The 19,387-nt window shown below is 30.0% G+C and overlaps 3 protein-coding genes across 3 annotated transcripts; 2 read left to right on the forward strand and 1 right to left on the reverse strand.

The window, feature by feature from the left end:
• LOC145317078 (uncharacterized) lies at positions 1–3,200 on the forward strand. The gene is made up of 3 exons (XM_080157967.1): positions 1–127; positions 644–784; positions 1,246–3,200. Exons 1-3 carry the CDS (start codon positions 2–4, stop codon positions 1,381–1,383), a joined length of 405 nt encoding a protein of 134 aa, XP_080014093.1. The 5' UTR covers position 1; the 3' UTR covers positions 1,384–3,200.
• A 2,314-nt stretch (positions 3,201–5,514) lies between these two features.
• On the forward strand, positions 5,515–12,019 carry LOC145317084 (tektin-B1). The gene is made up of 11 exons (XM_080157980.1): positions 5,515–5,738; positions 5,974–6,091; positions 7,012–7,137; positions 7,302–7,388; positions 7,756–7,856; positions 8,794–8,925; positions 9,320–9,410; positions 10,001–10,224; positions 10,559–10,645; positions 10,931–11,032; positions 11,512–12,019. The coding sequence occupies exons 1-11, from the start codon at positions 5,527–5,529 to the stop codon at positions 11,543–11,545; spliced, it is 1,314 nt and encodes a 437-aa protein (XP_080014106.1). The 5' UTR covers positions 5,515–5,526; the 3' UTR covers positions 11,546–12,019.
• Positions 11,935–17,770, reverse strand: LOC145317088 (dnaJ homolog subfamily B member 9-like). Its single transcript, XM_080157993.1, has 6 exons — positions 17,648–17,770; positions 15,390–15,505; positions 14,560–14,634; positions 14,244–14,322; positions 13,571–13,696; positions 11,935–13,224 (listed from the first exon to the last, which is right to left on the reverse strand). Exons 1-6 carry the CDS (start codon positions 17,717–17,719, stop codon positions 12,997–12,999), a joined length of 696 nt encoding a protein of 231 aa, XP_080014119.1. The 5' UTR covers positions 17,720–17,770; the 3' UTR covers positions 11,935–12,996.
• Between the last annotated feature and the right edge of the window lie 1,617 nt (positions 17,771–19,387).

Here is a 19,387-nt window from a genome sequence, read left to right on the forward strand (position 1 = left end):
AATGTTACCCCTAAAATTGTTAGCTCCCCTTGTATTGGTTTGTGTACATACTTGTTATGGCGGAGATTTAAACAGACAAGCCATTATATTCAACGAAGGATCCCCTGACGTTTTTTACTGTCCACAGGTTATATATTTAATATATTTATTACAGCTAACGACTAAGCGTCTCTATAACCTCTACAACTAAGGTATGTTTGTATATTCGTTTTTGTAATTTATGTCAATCAAAAGCTGAATTGGCTTTTGCGTATATTCTTGTTTAATGCAAATTGCTTAATCTTAAATGAGCTATCTACAAAAATAAATATTTAATAATTTAATGAAATCGTCTGCCAAAAATTGACTTGTATGAGCTTCGTTTTTTCTAGACTTAAGCATCATTGCTTCTTACTAATTTTAAAGTAACAACAAAATGTTCCTACTTCTGCCTAAACGTGAGTCGGTAATATTAAGAGAGATTTCTAGAGATATCCTGTAATCAATGAGTTGTATGTCGTCTGTAGTATGTTGTCTAATATTAATACCAATGAATGTTTTGCTACATGGCCTGGCAAATCATTGAAATATAACTGTGTGTTCCTATCTGCCTCTATATATTATCCATTCATTCATCCACCAACCTAATAATAATATATTACAGGAGAAGCCAATCTCGATAGACTCGATGATAGTGAAGAGTAGAGCTATGAAGAAGTTATGTGAGTATGAGGGAAGACCTTTGCCAGATGATTACAAGTCTGACTGCTGGAATGACGTCGATGAAACCGAGTATGCCTGCCAGGTAAATAGTTTTTTTTTACACAAATTGGATTTAATTGTTATTTTTTTATACTGGAATAGTTAGTTATCCCATCGTATTATAACAGCTTTCCGCGGATATGGAAATGAACAATTATAAGATTTAAACCAGTTTTTATAAATGTAGAAAACTGGATAAAATACGACGCAATGTATAATTTTTCAGTATGGCTGATAACCGATTCTAATCCACAGGATATTAATCTGTTTCGAAGCGATACTGGAAAAGTTTTCAATTTATAACCTGTTTATTAGGCCGTTTATTTATCTAACTTTACAGGTATATATTTGTTTTATCATATTATAGTAAGTATTTTTTTAATTGTCAAATAATTATTTCCTAAATCTTAACTTTTAAATTTATAGGAAGTCTGTCTATTTATCTTCATAAAATAGTTTTATGAAATTAAATAAAACTTATTATAAACTATAATATTTGTCTAGGAAAAGAAAAGAATTGAGCTAAGATTGAAGCCTCCTGGTCACGAGAACGCTATAGTGGACAACTATGTCCCCATCTACAGGGAGGGCAAGTTCAAGATTAGAAAGCCAGAAGATGTCGAGTTATCCAAGATTTTCTAAAAAAAATTGTTTGGATATATAATAGTTACTTAACGCATCGTATTATTGACAGTTTTTCCGCTGATAGTAAAATGAAATATTTATGGGATTAATTACAATTTTTCTAGCCCGTGTGGGCTCCTTTCTTTTTTATAGTGAAAAACTGTGTATGATACGATACATGATTTTTTATTGCAAATTCCCTTAAAACTTAAAGATTTAAAATGTATAAATGTTTCAACTTTTAGCAATTTCCATGTTGTTGATAATATATTTATCTAGACAAAACAAAACAAGATAAAAGTGTGTTTAGAAAATCTATTTACCAATATTTCGTTTATAGGGTCAATCTGGTAAATATTTTCCCCCTAATATGTTTGCTCTATATTTTTCTGAATACTCATTAAATCACACACAACAAAAGCATAAACGGAATTGAATTTTAATTACCGAATTTTTTGTCCTAATTGAGATATAAAGAAGTTTTGTCATGCCTCGAAAACATTTTTACTCGGCCGCTATAAAGCCTGTGTAACAAGGATTAAAACTTTCATTAAATAATTCGGGATAAACAAGTTTTAGAACAAATACAATTTTTATGCGGATTTAGATCACGAATGGTATCGCTCCTTTCTTCGCCTTTTCAGATGACACCTTTAGACTTTTCTTCATGACTACTATATAAAAAAAGATAACTTTTATATGTCAAAATTTACAATTTATTGCACTAACAGACAGATAAACACACCCTAAGTATAGAAAAGCTTCGCTTCTAACAAGATTAAGGTTAGCAAAGCAAAGAAAAGAAAGGGCGCAAAAAAACAACTTGTTGTTCCTCCCAACATTAATTTATGTTTTTCTTTAGATCTCTGAAAGCAAATAAAATTCGTCGGCTTATGGCCGCGTGTAAATAATACATTTTCTTTAGGGCATTTTTACCACGCTCTAGTAGTGTATTTTATTTTTAATTGTTCTGATTTTTTTGCTTGTGAAAGTTAATCTTTTATATGAATATGAAGAAAATACAGGAGATGGCTGAAAGATGTAAACATTTAAAGTGTATATTTCAAAGAAGGGATATCACATCTTTAGAAAAGGCGTTTTTAGTATAAGAAAATAATTTTGTTATGTTTTACAGAAAAATATTTCATTTTGATTCTCTTACAATTTCACATGTGACTAGCAGACAAATTGGGGAAAAAACTTTTTTAGTTGCATATCCTTACAGTCCATGTTGACCTAATGTTGTTGTGTGTAGATTTTGTTAACCTAGATAGTATTTGCAAATTTATTAGCATTTTTTATCATTTAAAAACACAAGGTTTAATCCTTTTTATGGCAGAAACTGGGCGTGTATACATTTTTGGAATTGTCCTAAATTCCTGGGAATACTATCTCTTATCTTACCTTTAATGATTCAATTGAAATGGTTTATTCTTTTTTTTTAACTCACGTAATTTATATTCTTTCCTTATTAAATGCTTTGTTTACTTCAAATTTTTGCTCAAAATATTTTCAATGTTTCTATAAATTTTGCTTTCTTTTTTATATTTTGACCTTGTAGTAAAGTTAAACAATATTCGTTTTTTACACACTTTTAAGTCAAATTATATTTTAATGAACTACTTAATTTTCATATTTGAAATTTTTTTTCTGTACTTTACTTACTCAATTATATTTTATGTTAACTTTTACTAAATTGTTTGTAAATAATTTGTTATTAACCTATTAACTAGTCATATTAATTTTAGTTAATTTACTAATTTTAATGTCTATATTTGTATTGAACTTACCATTATTTTGTAACTGTGATAGAATTAATAAAAATAATTAGAATACTTTTTATAATTTATTTGAGGAGCTACTCTGCAAGTCACTTGGTTGGTCAGTCAGTTAATTTTGTTTTTCATACTTTCATACTTACGTTACAAAATAATTTTTCCGATAATTGTTAGCTTCAAAACCTTTCTAAAGGAAAGTTTTTCTATAATTAAGGTCGGTCCGTCCGTCAGTAACGGTTAGCTCTTTTCGTTAATTTAAACAGGTTATGATTGTCCTATCGATTTCACACTTTGCATGATGATTCTTATCAGTTAGGAACGACCTAGAAAGCGCTGCAACTCTTTAATCGTTACCAGAAAGTCCGTGCGTTCCGTAAAGCATGCTGACTTTTTACTTTTTAACAACTAATTTTTCTATGATAAAATTATCTGATTCGTCTGATTTTTTGTATACTATTTCCTATTACAAGGTACAATGCTATAAGCGAAGCATCTCTATAATCAAGTCCTAAAAGTGTAGGTATATCCTTAAACAATATTATGTATTTGCAACTTCACTTACAAGGCCTTTTGTATATTATGCATTAATTCTGCTTATTCAGTTCAGACACTCTAAAAGTATTAATGCTCGTTTGTTCTTCCATCTAAGAGCTTTGCTTTTATGGATGTTGTCATCCATGTTTTTTTTTACTTTTTCTTTTTTTTCGTAATAATCAACCATTTTGAGACTGAAGATTGTCCAAATTAAAACGGCATACTAACTGGTGGCGGATGTGGCTGCCAATCCTTTCTATTTAGTCTATTGATGAAAGTTGCTTAAAGTTAGTTATAGCAAGTTTAGTATTATTAGAAAATCAAGGATATCATACTAACATGTTATAGTGTTAACAAGGTCAATAACATATGTTATACAAAACCTATCCCATAATGAACAACAATCAGATATTAGTCCAAATTGAATTTCAGGGATAAATATTGCATAACAGCTTAATATTCGTTGTATTGTGTCAGCACACAAATGTCAATTATGTGGCATTCTAGTAGAAAGAGTGACTATTTTTGACTCATTATTAGCATGTTGTAATAACATCTAATTTACCTCCTATTTTCTTGTTATTATCACAAACTATTACTATGGTATGTTTATGGCCTTGAGAAAGAAGATTCAATTGACAAACGTCATAAAGGAACCTGATAAACAAAAGTTCTAATGGTATAAAAGACATAATGGTAAAAATACCTGATGTAACAAGAGATCTAACTATGCATTCTTATCATAATCTTATGTAAATATTATATTTAACAGAAATAAAAATAAACACATTAATTTCTACCCTTAAAAAACTATCCTGGAAATGTAAGGGATATTTTATTTATCAACAGCTGAGCTGTAGAACAATTGCCATGGAAAAGCCCATTGATCAAACACTCTAAACCAATAAGGGGAATATATTTCTCTTTAAAAAGAATTGAATAAAAGAAGAAATTTTATCAAACATACTATTAATTAAATGATATGATATTTATAAAAATTTGAATTAAAAATATATTTAGAAAATAAAATAATTGCAGATTGCAATAATAATATTATTTTAATGGTATTTTGACGTTTAAGCAATTAACATTTAATAAACAGTCATATTAATACAGATTCATTAATCGAAGTAATATGGTAAATATTTACCAAGCATTTTGTTGAGTAATGTTTAATAAAAAAAAGACTTTGATTGCACGACCTTGTTTAGTAAACCAAACCATTTGGAAATTTCGAATTAAGTTGTCCGTTTATCGGCCTGGGTATTTCCCCATCATTCTACAATTAAATCCCAGCTTACATTAGCAGCAGTTTGCATCACTTAACGTAGAAAAACATAAACGCGACAACCCACCGATAACAGACATTTTGTCCTAAGCTATTTTATATAATTGGTTTAATTGCTGGAACGCAATATTCCATTTTTGTAAGGAATGTTCTAGTTCTTGAGAGCAGCAGACACTAGAGCAGCCATTTTGACAAAAATTTTAGTACCATTCAATTATTCATTTATTTTATACATTTTGATGTACTTTTCTGTCATTTTTATCATATTTTTTTATAGTAAAGTGTACAGTTATAAAAAGAAACCTGTTCGCATTTGTTAAAACATTTGTGTTAATCTATTTTTATTAATATTGATGAAATAAATGAATATAAATCAACATGTTGCTAAAGTCAAAAAACCATTAAAAATTTATATTTCTCACATTGCATTGAAAACAAATAAACTTTTAAACAAATTATAATAATGATCTAATGAAGTAACTTAATTAATAATGGATTTAGTTTTAGTACTTAATATTTTTTTCTTTTTCTTAAATTAAAGCTTTTTAGAGAAGCCTGAATATGTCAAGTACAATTACCCGCACCGTGGAGCGTCCTGTTGGCCGCTATGCACCTCCAGACTGGCACGCCAGGAACAACAAGCTTTCAGATGTGTCGAGGAACACACGGGACTACAGTCACGCACTGCGCCAGGAGGCTAAGCAGCTTAGGATCGATGCAGAGGCCAAAACGAAGTGGTTCAACTATGAGAATAATGTCAAGCTTAATGAAAGGTGAAAATAGAATTAGATTAAGATAACCCCAAAAAAGGAAATAAGTAGTTTAGTAGAAAGAAGAATGGGTTTATATATGTTAGGTATATTCTTTTTTCCTGAAAAACCTATTTCGCCTTTGAATTTTCGCTAATCAAAGTTAACACTTAATATTTTGATTGTCGATAGTCATTCATAAAATGCAGGAAATTTAAGGAATTAGTGAAAATAGTGGTTACAGGAATTTATTTTTTAGAGTTCGGAACATTACTGAATGGAGAGACAAGTTAGATCAATGTTTGAGAGATTTGAACCTGGAGATATCTGTACAGAAGGATGCTAAAGAGGCCTGTGAACGGGCTCTGGAGGCCAAGGTAACCTGAATTCTTATACCTAACTTGCAATAAGACATACTATGTCATTAAAGATTATAACATTTATGGTCTTATGTTAGAAATAGGTTATCAAACCAAGTAAAAGTTAATAAATCATAAATATCAATTGTCAATAATGGGGTCATATACTATGAAGTACATAGTACATTCCCCTAGTCTCCGGCCTATAACTGCAGTTGAAAGGTAAAGAGTTAAAAAGTTTGAAACTAAGGGCTTAAAAATAGTCTACAACCTGGTAATTCGTAAGAAAAGCATTGTATTATAACCTTCTCCTTATTAAAATAATGAAATATGTAGTTAAAACAAGGATGACAACATCCATAAATGCTAAGCTCTATAACGGTATGACAGCCGAGTTTCAGAACTGAATATACAAAATATAAATATATAAGTTTTGACAAAATTCTACGTAAATATGTTGCAAAACTTCTTAAATACAGAGTACTGGTTAAGGACATACTGTCATTTTTTGGACTTGACTATAGAGATGCTTCGATTATAATATTGTACCTTATTATAATAGGAATCAGTACTCCAAAACTCAGATGAATCGGATTATTATATCACATAAAAAATTGTTATTAAAAAAGTAAAAAATTTACATATTTCAAATGGACGTGAGGAACATTCTGATAACGATTACAGAGTTGCTACGCTTCCTAAATCGTACCTAACTGCTTCAGGAATCATCATGCAAGGTTTGAAATCGATAGGACAATTCTAACATGCCTAATTTAACAAAAACAGCTATCCGTTACGGACGTACCTACCCTAATTATAGAAGAGCTTAGCTTTCAAAAAATAAAAAAAAATAAAAAACTCTTCGGTTTAGTAGACATATTTCTTTGAATAAATCTTTTTTTTAACAACAAAAAATCACTAAACAATTACCTTTTCAGAACCTGCCACTTGAAATAGCCCTGGAGAATATCAACACTCGCGAGGAGAGACAAGAGTTTGATGTGGTTAAAGATGAAGTTGAGGCTCAGCTTAACAATGAAGTTCAGCTCATTGAAAATATCAAGGTCAGCATAAACCCTGAATACTTTAGTTTCCAAATTAACGTTACCTATAACGAAAAGAAAAAACTTAGAGTGCCTTTTTTTATACACAATGTACTACATTACATGCTTTAGTTCATCCATTGAACAACATAATACCTGTGTAACATTTTTGTTCTTGTTATTAGGATAAGCTGAAGACTAAATGTGAAGAAGCTTGGGACTGTTTGGCGAGGCTGGAGGAATGCAGGGAGGTTGTAGAGCTAGATCTTAAGGTAATCACATTTGGAACCCATTTATAACATTATTATCTAATTGAAGAAGTATAAAATATAAATTAAATGAAACTTGAAATTGCTGAAAATTAGGATAATTATGTAATAAAAAGTTTGGATAAATTTTTTTTGTATGTAACCTAATGGAAGGGGCCTCGGGGGTATGAATGGAGAAAAAATAGTATTCCTAAAATTGAAAAATGAAGATGAAGATAAAAATGAAATGTTTATAAAAGTAAATTTTTGTTGAACTAAATAATTAATTCAAAATAGACTTAGTGTCTCCTTTTGAACTAACTTGTTCAAAAATGAATGAATGTTATTATTCTAATTTAAAAACACCGAAATTACTTATTGATTAATCTAGGATAAAAACGATGCCTTGGATATAGACATGAAGCAACTTGACCTGACAGAAGCATCTGCAAATATCAGCCACAAGCCAGATGCAACCAGGATTCCCAAGGGGTCAGTATTGATTTGTATTTTGTTCAACCTTTATTTTTTAGTTATTTTATCCATTTTTAAGGTTTGTATTATGATATTATTACTTTAAAAGACTTTTAGCTACTATACAAGTTTTGAAAATTAGTTGGTTGGTATTTCAGTTGGAAATATACATTACATTATCTATAATACAAAGTAGCTCTCCGTCCGTCTGAAGCTTAAGATCTCAGTAACCACTGAACCGATCGGATTTTACTCTTCAGGGTATATACCTAATGGTCCTATGGTCGTTTTAAGAAATTTTCTTTTGGGGGGGGGGAACACCCACAACCATCCCAAAAATGAAAATCCCCCCCCAAAAAAAAAAAAAATTCTGGGGAAACTACTTCACATAAAATTAGCAGTACCAGAAATACATTTTTTTTCAATTACCTCATGGGGCAAAGCCCCTAGAGGCTAGGGGCGAAGCCGCTAGTAGGTAGATAAACTATTAAACATATTACTTAATCATATGTAAAGACACGTGAATGTGCATTAGAAAACATACAATTCAAAGGGAACTTAATTATGAAATTGAGTTTCTACAAACCTTTTGATTTGAATATAAATTAAAATTTTATGGTGAAATTTAGGAACTTGGCCCATACAATTTTAAATTGCTTACACTTTTCATAATGTGTACAATTTGGTGGAAGCATGAAAATTTATTATCAGGACCAGGTCTGTTCAATTTTATCATAAAAAATATTATAGAAAAATACACATGCTGCTCAAGGACATTCAAGCTTTTTTGTGGATCGGTGGGGCGGGAGAGTAAAATGGCTCGAAAGTTTCAGACCCCTCCTTAAAATTTAGGGTTTTAGGGACCTTGGGATAATAATATCTAGCAATTTTAAGGACGCCCTTTGTGCTACTGGTGAAAAGTAGGAAAAACCCAGTTAATTTAACACTTCTTTAGGAGTGTTATGCCAGAGACTTGGTTCACCCACTCTGAGAGCAACAAGATGAAGGCAGAGGCGGCCATGGCGGAGAGCCAGAGGCTCAGGGAGATGATCTTCCATACCATTGAGCAGACAAGCAATGATCTTAGGTATTTCAATTCTATTCAGCAATCAATATCAATTTCACAGAAAAACTTGTAAAAAGATTTATGATATTTTGGATGAAATACATTTAAGAGTATTCTTAGATTAACAAGGAGATATAATAATTTATTCAGTTTTCTTGCATTTTTATGTTACAAAATTTGATTACAATCATATTTTAATCTAGCTTTTCGGGTTCTTGGCCAACTATCTATCTATCTTGGCCAAATTTAATAAAATAAAGATTTTCTCTGTAACAAACAATTTCATTTATATTTGGATCTAAAATCTGTACTTTACATATCTTTTTTAATCAATAATTGAACATATACATTTATAAAAACTAAATGAAAACTGTGATAAATTAAGCCAATGCTAAATCTTAATATTTTGTTGTAGAGTGCAACAAGATGCCACCAACTTTGACTTCCGTAAGCGTCATTATGAGATGAAGAGAGCTAAGGAGGAGCTAGAATACCAGATGAAGACTGTAAGTTTTAATTTTTTAAATCAAAGTTTTTTACACTTAAGTTTCCTCCGTTTTTATACCCACGTCAATATCGTATTGCAATAATGGATAATTTAGAAATTTTAGAATTGTTAAATAGATTAAAGACTTGATAAGATGATATCTGTAACAGTGCATCAACTCTACACATATTATCAATATTGATAGAAAGTCGAAGTATTCTTGGGAAGATTAGGCAAAACGGTATAAGCTAAGCCTTTTTATAAACAGATCTAAATATGTACGTATTTCCAGTGGTTTTAATAAATGTTGTCATCCTTGTTTTATAATTGTCGAAGCTACCCTGTTACTTGGGAATACGCTTTACTTATGGACATAATAAGCATTCAGATGGTAAGGAAAGAAAAAACTTTTTTGTAAAGATTTTAGACAGTTAATTCAGCATATGTTAATGCAGCCTTCAATTTTTTATCAAGCTTCAGTAAACAAATTTCATGACACTCTAGAACATAAGGGTTTTCCTTAACAGCTTTGATTCAGTTCGTGCCGTTATAAAAATTTATGATTTGTAACTATTCTCTAAACTAAGCATCATTTTTTTTAAATTTCAGACACGACAGGAAATAGAGGAGCAGGAGAACAACATCCGAGACATGGAGCTAGCCATCAAGGCCAAGACCAACCCACTGAAGCTGGCTGAGACGAGGCTGGAGAACAGGACAAACAGACCCCACGTGGAGCTATGCTCTGATGAACCTATGCATGGTCTTATTCAAGAGGTTGAAACACTCAAGGAAACTATTCATAGGCTCACTGAGAAGCTGGACCATTCTAGGTAATATAATTATATAGTAGATTTACTGTAATTCAAAATTGTAATTTTAACAAAAATCCACCCTTTGTAGATTTTAATAATTGGTGCAAAAGTTTAGACACTAATAATCAATATATTATAAAGATTATATAAGTTTTTTAGCCATCTAACTAGAAAACGTGTCAATAAAACTTTGAAGACTAGTATAATTTAAAGTCTAATGTACTCTCCCTCCACTTCATACACTCCCTCCACTTCAAATTTGTTTCAAATTGAACAGAGAAACCCTTCCGATAGAAAATTAAAGATAATAAAAAAATAATGAAGTTTAATCTATCTTAACCTATTTTAACAGGGAAACCTTGACAGAACTTGAAGCTCATCTGCACAAGCTAGAGGAAGATCATAAGAACAAGCAACTTGCTCTAAGTCTTGATCAAAGGTAGCAATTTCTTGGCTAGTCTATAATTTACTTTGTCTGTCAGCCAGTCTGTCCGTTCGTATGTCAGTTAGTTATCCGTCACCCAATCAGACCGTAACTCGATAAAGAGCTGATTTTTTCAGTAAAGATTTCTATGGCCATTGTTTTGTCGTTCATGCTTCTAAAGATATGGAAACTTATCTTATCATAAAGGATTTTTAATTTATTTTGCAAATTTTTTTTTGACAACTAAACATCTGCTATATGACCCTGTCATGTATATTGTGACCCTGGTTTGTAATATAGATGCATGGATACAAGAAAGAGGCTGAGCAACCATGATAGAGAGATCAAATCTCAGTTTGATAACAACCAGAAGTTGACCGGAATTCTTAGACAAAATACAAGGTAATAAATGTTTTAATTTTAGAAGCGTTACTATTCCAAAACTAATGTAATTTCGTCTAATGTTTTTATTGCAGCATCAGCAGATAGAATAGTAAATTGAATAATTTCGTTACGGCCGCAGATTTTTGATTTCTCTCATTCTGTTTCTGATTAGAGTCAGGTATAAAGTATAACCAACAAGCGAAATAAATCTTTAAAAATATTTGGGGGGAATATGGAATTGGAGAGGTCATCATTTTTTATCGACTACGAGTCATCAACTTTATTCCATTTGAAATTATCGAAAATCTGGATATTTTATGGGGGGTAAAACTTGGTTTTTGTTGTATATGACCATGGATGATCGTATGCACCAATATCTAAGGACTACATTAGCAACCTAAATTGACGACAAAAAATCCCTGTCACAATATCAAAATATTCTATATCCTTATCTATATAGTATTTCTAATTAAACTATGTTTAATTTTATTTTTTAGATTCTTGGAGAATTCGAAGCATGCTAAATATTAAAAACAGATGTTAATATGATAAAAATATGCTATGGTCATATTCTTTAAACAGACCAGAAGCCATATTCACAAAATTTCCATTCTTATTAGGAACAAATTTTTCCTTCTATCTTGTCTTGTGATTACAAATATTCATGAAAACTGCGTTTAGAATTGCAACTGCCATCTTTGATTCTTTGTACATTTTCATTCATATTATAAGTAGTAGTAATTACAGTTCATTTGAACTGGAAGTAGAAATGCTATATCAGACTTCAATCAATGTCAAAGCACGAAAAAAGTAAAAAGTAAAAATTCTGATTATTCCTACTTCCCCTTCAATTTCACTGTATAATGTATGTTTTACTGTATTTTACTGTAGTTAAGCATTCGGGGTGATAAAACAATTAATTGATGAATAACATTTATTATTGTATGTAATTGTATTTGTGCTTTAAAATCAAAATATGTGTGAATAAATACTGTTTTTAGAAAATAATAATTTTATTGCAATTTCATTATTTACAAGAATATCATTAAAACTCAATTTGGTACAAAAGACAGAAGTTCTTTAAAGCAGAATTGGAAGGATATTCGTTTTTTTCATTGGGTGCGGCGTTATCCTTAATAAATCTGCAAAAAGTCCTTATTCTATTTTGATTTAAAACCAAATTTTAAAATGTTAACAGATGCTTATCAAATATGACGACATTTAAAATAGAAAAACTGATAAAAACAACATTTTTTTATTATGCTAGTAAAGATTGATGGGTTAAAATGTTTCTTCTTTTTATTTCGAAGGTAACTTAGTTTCTATGGATTGTGGATAGTTTCTATAATCAAAAATAAGATTAAACCACGATGGCTTCATTACTTTCATGGGTCTAAGAGCCAATAAACTTTGACTTATTAAAATAGAAACTTTAAAAAGATCACACATTCTAAATTTGAAAAGGCGAATTCATAATCTGCAATTTACAATCTTTAGAAAAAGACCAAGTATCTTATGCTGTTTAAGTAGAAAATTTAGATAGGGTTGGATATGCAAAGGAAGATATTATTTTGATCATTTTTGATGGCTGCTTACTGGCAAACGACTGGCCGAATATCGTGGATTTGCGTGAACCATAGGGCCGTAAAAAAAACAAAAACTCTATAAAGCATATTTTAAAAATGATAAAACGGCGGCGTAATTAAGACACGTTTTCTCCAACAATGTGCTTTCTGTAAATTATTAGGCTTTAAAATTATAAATTATTTATAAACCAGGCTATGCCGTTTGTAACAATGACCCGAACTAGGCGGTTTAATTCGTAAAGAGATAACAAATACCTTCCTTCGTATATTCGACTTGATCCAAAAATTAAATATTTAAAATAAAAACCAAAGCAACAAAATGTTTAGGTAATTTCATCACAGCGCATTTAGTATTACAAAACTTTGCGTATAACAAGCACAAAATTATCCAGAGGTTCAAAATTCGATATGGGGATGTTTCCCATGACCCCCATCAATATTTGGATTGTGTTTGTGCACAGTCTCGTGTTCTTCAGTACACTCTGTATAGGTTGTCACAGAGTTGCCAACTTTCTTTGTAAAGGTTTTACATTTCTTGCCTCCCTTGTTTTCGGTAGCTGGGATGTCTTTTAGTATGTCGGCTCCGCGGGTGTGGATATGCTCGTGCAAGTTTTCTACATCATCCTATTTAAATAAATGTATGAAAAATTATAACAAAAGCTTGGATCACATCAATGTGTAGGTATACCTGTCTTCAAAATCTATCACAGGTATACCCAAACTTTAAATAATTTTAGTTTATGACAGTTAGAGCGACTTGCTGCCTTATTTGACAAATAAGCCCCACTAGCAAGCGTAGGTGGATTGCCTCTCCCCTAACACAAGGGTAACTTATTACCATGCACAAGTTAGGATATCTGACAATTGTCATGATACCGAAAGATTGGTTGTCTGCTATTTAGCATGCTTCATAGTTTGACTTAAAATCTAATTAGTTTCTCTTCGGGTACAAAATCTCTATCAAACTTACCCCTATATTTATCATATCTTCAAAGTTGATATCACTGCCAAAATTAAAAACTCCGCCATGCATTTCTGTCTGAATTTTGTGTTGGGCAAAATGCTGCTTGAAAAAATCCTCCATCGGTCCAAATTCCTGAAAGTAAATGTTTTTTTTTTTTATAATGGGGAACATAAATATATAATGGCTTCGAAATCGATTATTATCCGCTGTATTAGAACTGGTTCTAACTTCTAAGCCATACTGAAAAATCAATATTTAAATGAAAACAATAAGATAAATATCAGTTATGTAAGCCCGGCCTTCGTCCCCTCGGGGCTAACAAAACTTGTTTTAAAATCTTATAATTTTTAGTTTTAATATCCGCGGAAAGCTGTATATTATACGATGCGATAAATAACTATTCCTGTACGATATTTGATGTCTGTCTGTCTGATCTAAAAAATGTATTATGTATCTTAGCACTGATTTGATGCTCCTTTACTTAGTTTTCTGGATACTTTTTAATTTCTTGAAATTAAAATTTAATTCTGATCGGGAAAAGCCTCTAGTGAAAAAATTGCTTTTAGAACAAATCAAATAAACTAATTTTTTAAAGTGGAATTTGAGCATATTTTAGCGTAAAACAAAGTAGTTGAAAGTAGGCATTGATAAAGCCGAACTTTACCAAACAAAAACTTACCTTGAACAAATCTTCAAAATCTTTAAACAAATCCTTGAAATCTTCAGTATTAGGCTGATAACCAGTATTGGTGTAGAAACCTTTGGGCAAAGCAATTATTCTTTAGGATTAGATATCATTGTGAGTTTGGGGTTTGTATAAGAGAATAGGAAATTTCTTTTATATTCAAACGAAACCAGATTATGCCTTATGTTGTTAGGTTTGATTTGGAAAATATCTATGACTTGAAGCCAACTTTTTAATAAATTATCTAAAATATGCGGGGAAACACTAGTTTTTAATTTTCCTTAATGCATTCTAAAGAATAAATCAAATTCCTTGATGCCCCATTTCTTCATATTGTTTCCTTCTTACAGGATCTCGTAGAACTTCATAAGCCTCAGCTACAGTCCTGTAAATATTTTTATGTAGGTCATGCTACATTTGAAGCAATGGAGTGCACAGCGATTAACCAGAGAGGTTTGAAACAACTAGCGAGTGAAAAATTGGTAAAGCAAGCCTTTCTAATTTCAATTTTAAGAGGGTCTTTGACATTACTCAGCACGCCTCTAAATTTTGAAGCCAGAATAATTTGTTGGACAGTACAGAGAATATAAAATTAAACTCTGTAATAATCCAAAAGGTTTTTCTGATTTATCTCCTTTACAGTGTTAGGTATAACGAAGTTAATAAAATTGGATTTACTTTGTCTTGATTATCTTAATGCAGAAAATTAATTTGACACAATGACTTTGATTGAAATATGATATGAGTCTAACATCCTTACAAATTTATATTATCAGAGAGAATGATGAATTGTAGCGTAAGTAAAGTTGATTATGAAGATAGGTGCTTTCACCCAAACCTATTTTTGACCACTAAATCAATCCCAATTTTTGAAGAAAAAAAAAGATATTTCTAATCCCAACAAATAGCCCTAACTCTGAGGGGCACTATTGCTATGAAAAATTTCCCGGGGGGGGGGGGGGGGCACTTAAAACCTTTATTTGACCTAACCTTAAATAAGAAAAAAATATTAAAATAAATCAAGCTGTATAAATCCTATCGACACTGCAGGTATAAATAAAGAAGACCCTTTTAAAAATTAAACTAATACTTATAGTAGCTGGACTATAAAAAAAAACATAAAAACTACATATATATTACCTGAATTTGTTTACAGCATCTGGGTCTTTACTTTTATCTGGGTGGTATTTTAATGCCAAGGATCTGAAAGCCTTCTTGATTTCTTTCTCTGTAGCACCACGTTCGAGTCCCAATACCTGTAAAATATGGAAATTAAAAATTAAAATGACCATTCAGGATAATAAATGATAATTTAAAGAAATTTTTATCAATGTTTATTAGGTAGGTTAACTTTGACGATTATATTTTATGTTCCTTAATGTAAAGTAAAAAATAGACTGATATAAAAAATAACTATTTACTTATAATAACTTATAGGTCACTTTTGTTGTTGTTTTTACCTGAGTACAAAAATAAATAAAACTTAAAACTGATAATAGTTATTTCTCGTATCGTATTATAAACGGCTTTCCGCGGATATAGAATGTACAATTATAAGATTAAAACTAGTTTTTTTAGCCCCGTGGTGCCGAAGGCACCGGCTAAAAAAACTAGTTTTAATCTTATGATTGTACATTTCTATATTCGTAGAAAACTGGATATAATACGATGCTAGACATAGTTTTTTCGAATGGATGAGAACCGGTTCCTATCCACCGGATTCGAATGAATACGAGAAAAAAAAACTTGTATTAAACTGTTTTTAAACTATTTTTGAATGGGGGGTCAAAAATATACTAGAACACCTATAGAATCAGACTGCAGAGCCCAAATTTAAATTAAGTCCCCAATAAACTTTTTTGGGGGGATTTAAAAATTAATTTTTACTGTTGCTCTGGTCATTTTTATCAGATCAGAAGGTCTTTTTTTACTTCGTGTAATATTGTAACTTAGTGAACAATTTTATATAATTCACTTTATACCTACTGATACAATAAAAAAAACATTACTCTGTTCAATGGAAATATTTTTTTTTTCTAAAACAATTAATTTCATTGAAAAATCTGACATAATACAATAAAAAACATAATGCTGAATTTAAACCAATAAGAAATTAGAATTTCCGAAAGAGTGTTTTCACAAAGTGACTTATTTCAAACGTAGTTAAATAATTTTATTCAATAAAAATGAAAAGAATGAAAACCCTACTTATAAAAGATACATACTTTTTAAAAATATTTCTAAAAATATGTTTGAATAATCAATAAAGGTACTAAGAAAGAGAGGGAATGTCTGATTGAGCCAATAGGAGAATCGCATCGGAATTTACATTGGATCTCATTGGTTGAAATTATGTACACATTTTCCTACGAAGGCATGTTTTTTTCATTTCATACATACATAAAAGTCAGCTGTCAACAGTATATTTTCTTAGTAGAAAGCTTTGCGGAATCAAAATTAATTGCCCAAAAATTTCGTTTACAATTTGAAAGCTTGAAACAAAGTTGGATTCTTAAAAAAAAAGTTAGGCTGGCAACTCGCTGGTGAGGCAAAATTATTTTTGTGAAAAATCCTCCAAAATCGAATAAAAAAATTTACAAAAATGAAATAAAATCTTAAGAGGGTTATTAACATATGATTTTGTTTAATTTTTGTAGATTTTTAATGTGCTTTTGGATGATTTTTCACAAAAATAATTTTGCCTCACTATCGAATAGCGAGTCTATCATTTTTTAAGAATCTACATCAGCTTGAGTCGAAAGTAAACAATACTTTTGTCTGCTAGGAATGTTCTCTCTTAGATTTGACGAAAAAAGGGTTCAGAATATTCTTCTACTCTCCTATTTCTATTGAATAATCTTATTTTATATCATATTTGTATATGTGACAAAAATAAATTTGTTGTATTGCATAAACATTTGTTGTCATCTTAATTTATTTAACCCTTTACAGCCAATTTTTATGTGTTTTAAAATATAATAGACATGAAACATTCTTATGTTAATTCATTGATATATTGTAAAGAATTAATTTTTAATTAGTATTGATAGATAAAATCAAAAGACCTAAATTTACAGTATACTAGCATACAATATTTACGAAGCAAGACACTCTAAAAGCTGAGCATTTTACCTACAAAGGGAAGAAACATCACGATTCAGTAAAAATTATTTAATCCATAGTAAAAAATAAACTTTAAAATCATAATAAAAATTGATGTGGGCAATTGTTCTCATTTTTGGCTTTGCAGTATGATTCTACAGATGTCAAAGTATATTTTTAATATACCTTTTAAAAATAGTTTAAAAACAGTTTAACTGTATTACGAAGGTATCAAATCAAATACTGATATTAGTTGTAGTGCAGTGTAGCTACACTAATAATAAATGTAAAATTACCTTATAATAGTCTTGACCCAAAGTTGTATGCAATATGGAACAAAAAACATATATCAATATATCTATTTTCATTTTTATTTATTATCTTGGAATCTGCAGAAGAAAAAATATTAGCAAATTTTAGAAAACTAAATGTAAAACTCACAATTATTAGATCAGAAACCTTATTAGTTATTTATAAATTCAAGAGTTTAGGTTTGGTGTCTTTGTTAGGTATTAACTTTCATGAACTAAAACTTAGAAACTTTATTTATCTAGTTAATTTACATTTTTCTAACTGGATACAATTTAAAATTACAAAAAATCATTTATAGAAAAGAGATGTCCTACAGGGCAAAGATTGTTTGCAGGACATAGGGGAATTGTTAAACTGCGCAAATAATAAAATTAGTAAAAAGTTCAATTTTTAAATTTAGACAAATGATTATAGAAATGTTAGAAAATATTTAAATACAACCGTAATATGTGACTTCAGTTGTTAACTATAAAAAAATACCATTGTCAAAATTTAAAAGGTAAGATAAAAAACCTGATTAAATAAACGTTATATTCAGTATTAATTTCACTATGCACCGATAAACAAAAACTAGAAATAATATTAACATTACGTGTGTTAATTTCTACATATGATGACGTGGTATTCAAAATTTCTAATTCACTTTAAAGTTTTTAACACATCGTAAATTATCTTTATTTTCACCCATATGAAATAAACTCAAAAAAAAATAACACAAATTTTTTTGCTATATCTCAAATTCCGTTTATTTTGTTATTGTTATGCTTTTAAAATGCTTGTATTGTCCGCTAATATTTTGGAGAAACTTTTTTGTCTGCTAATTTTCACAAAGGGCTCTGGATTGATTAAAATAATCTCCACTTTTTTTTGTCATTGTCAAATAACTTTCTTGGTAATATAAAAGGTATATTTCAAAATTTAGTATTTAAGAATTTTTCTTATAATCCTTTGTTTTAATAATTTTTTTTTAAATGTTGATAAAACAAGATTTGTGAAAAAATAGAATTCTCGGGTCCAAAGGTAGAAGCCAGCTGTCAAATTTGTAGCAGACAAGACCATCACACACACACACAGTCTGTGACCTGTGTAGTGCCTACTATCTCTAAACATACACACACACAAACACACACACACACACAAACACACACATATGCACTGACACTTGAAGAAATTATCATGAATTTAAAGCAAAGGTGTGTGAAATTGTATGTGATATCGAGGTGGAGGGTATAAAGGTGAATAGGAAAGTAATAACTACATATTCAAATATATATCATAATATCATACATGTGTATCTTACTTTACCACGTAACAATTATGGTACAAGCAAATATTTATTAGTTTCAAAGTGAAAGCTGTATAGAATATTATGTTTTATTACTTTGTGAGTATTATATGTTATGATTTGTTGTGCAGTTTTTATTGAAAATCAATTTTACCAACCATTATTTATGTATACTGTATAGTATGTATGATGGTAATACAACTAATATCCTCACTATCAAATCTAATTCAACAATGTGTTGACATACATTTTTATTTAGTTAATGTATTTTAAATAACTAAATATATGGCATTTAATTAAGTGTTAATCATGTCTGACATACTAACGAATTAATGTTTTAACAGCTAGTTTGCCAAACACTTAAAATACAAAATACAACTAGAAACCTATAACTACCAGAACGACTCTTAACTGCCATTGACGGCCTTATAAATATAGC

The sequence above is a fragment of the Acartia tonsa genome, chromosome 1 (assembly GCF_053477335.1).
Source record: "Acartia tonsa isolate MP-2025a chromosome 1, ASM5347733v1, whole genome shotgun sequence".
Lineage (NCBI taxonomy): Eukaryota > Metazoa > Arthropoda > Copepoda > Calanoida > Acartiidae > Acartia > Acartia tonsa.

Bases quoted from the DNA above. Each gene is read 5' to 3' on its own strand.
- LOC145317078 (XM_080157967.1), top strand. From the start codon at position 2: ATGTTACCCCTAAAATTGTTAGCTCCCCTTGTATTGGTTTGTGTACAT. The intron at 128-643 runs GTTATATATTTA...AATATATTACAG, and splicing joins ACGTTTTTTACTGTCCACAG to GAGAAGCCAATCTCGATAGA. The intron at 785-1,245 runs GTAAATAGTTTT...ATATTTGTCTAG, and splicing joins AAACCGAGTATGCCTGCCAG to GAAAAGAAAAGAATTGAGCT.
- LOC145317084 (XM_080157980.1), top strand. From the start codon at position 5,527: ATGTCAAGTACAATTACCCGCACCGTGGAGCGTCCTGTTGGCCGCTAT. The intron at 6,092-7,011 runs GTAACCTGAATT...TTACCTTTTCAG, and splicing joins AACGGGCTCTGGAGGCCAAG to AACCTGCCACTTGAAATAGC. The intron at 9,411-10,000 runs GTAAGTTTTAAT...TTTAAATTTCAG, and splicing joins TAGAATACCAGATGAAGACT to ACACGACAGGAAATAGAGGA.
- LOC145317088 (XM_080157993.1), bottom strand. From the start codon at position 17,719: ATGAAAATAGATATATTGATATATGTTTTTTGTTCCATATTGCATACA. The intron at 15,506-17,647 runs GTAATTTTACAT...CATATTTTACAG, and splicing joins TGGGTCAAGACTATTATAAG to GTATTGGGACTCGAACGTGG. The intron at 14,635-15,389 runs GTAATATATATG...AAATATTTACAG, and splicing joins GATGCTGTAAACAAATTCAG to GACTGTAGCTGAGGCTTATG.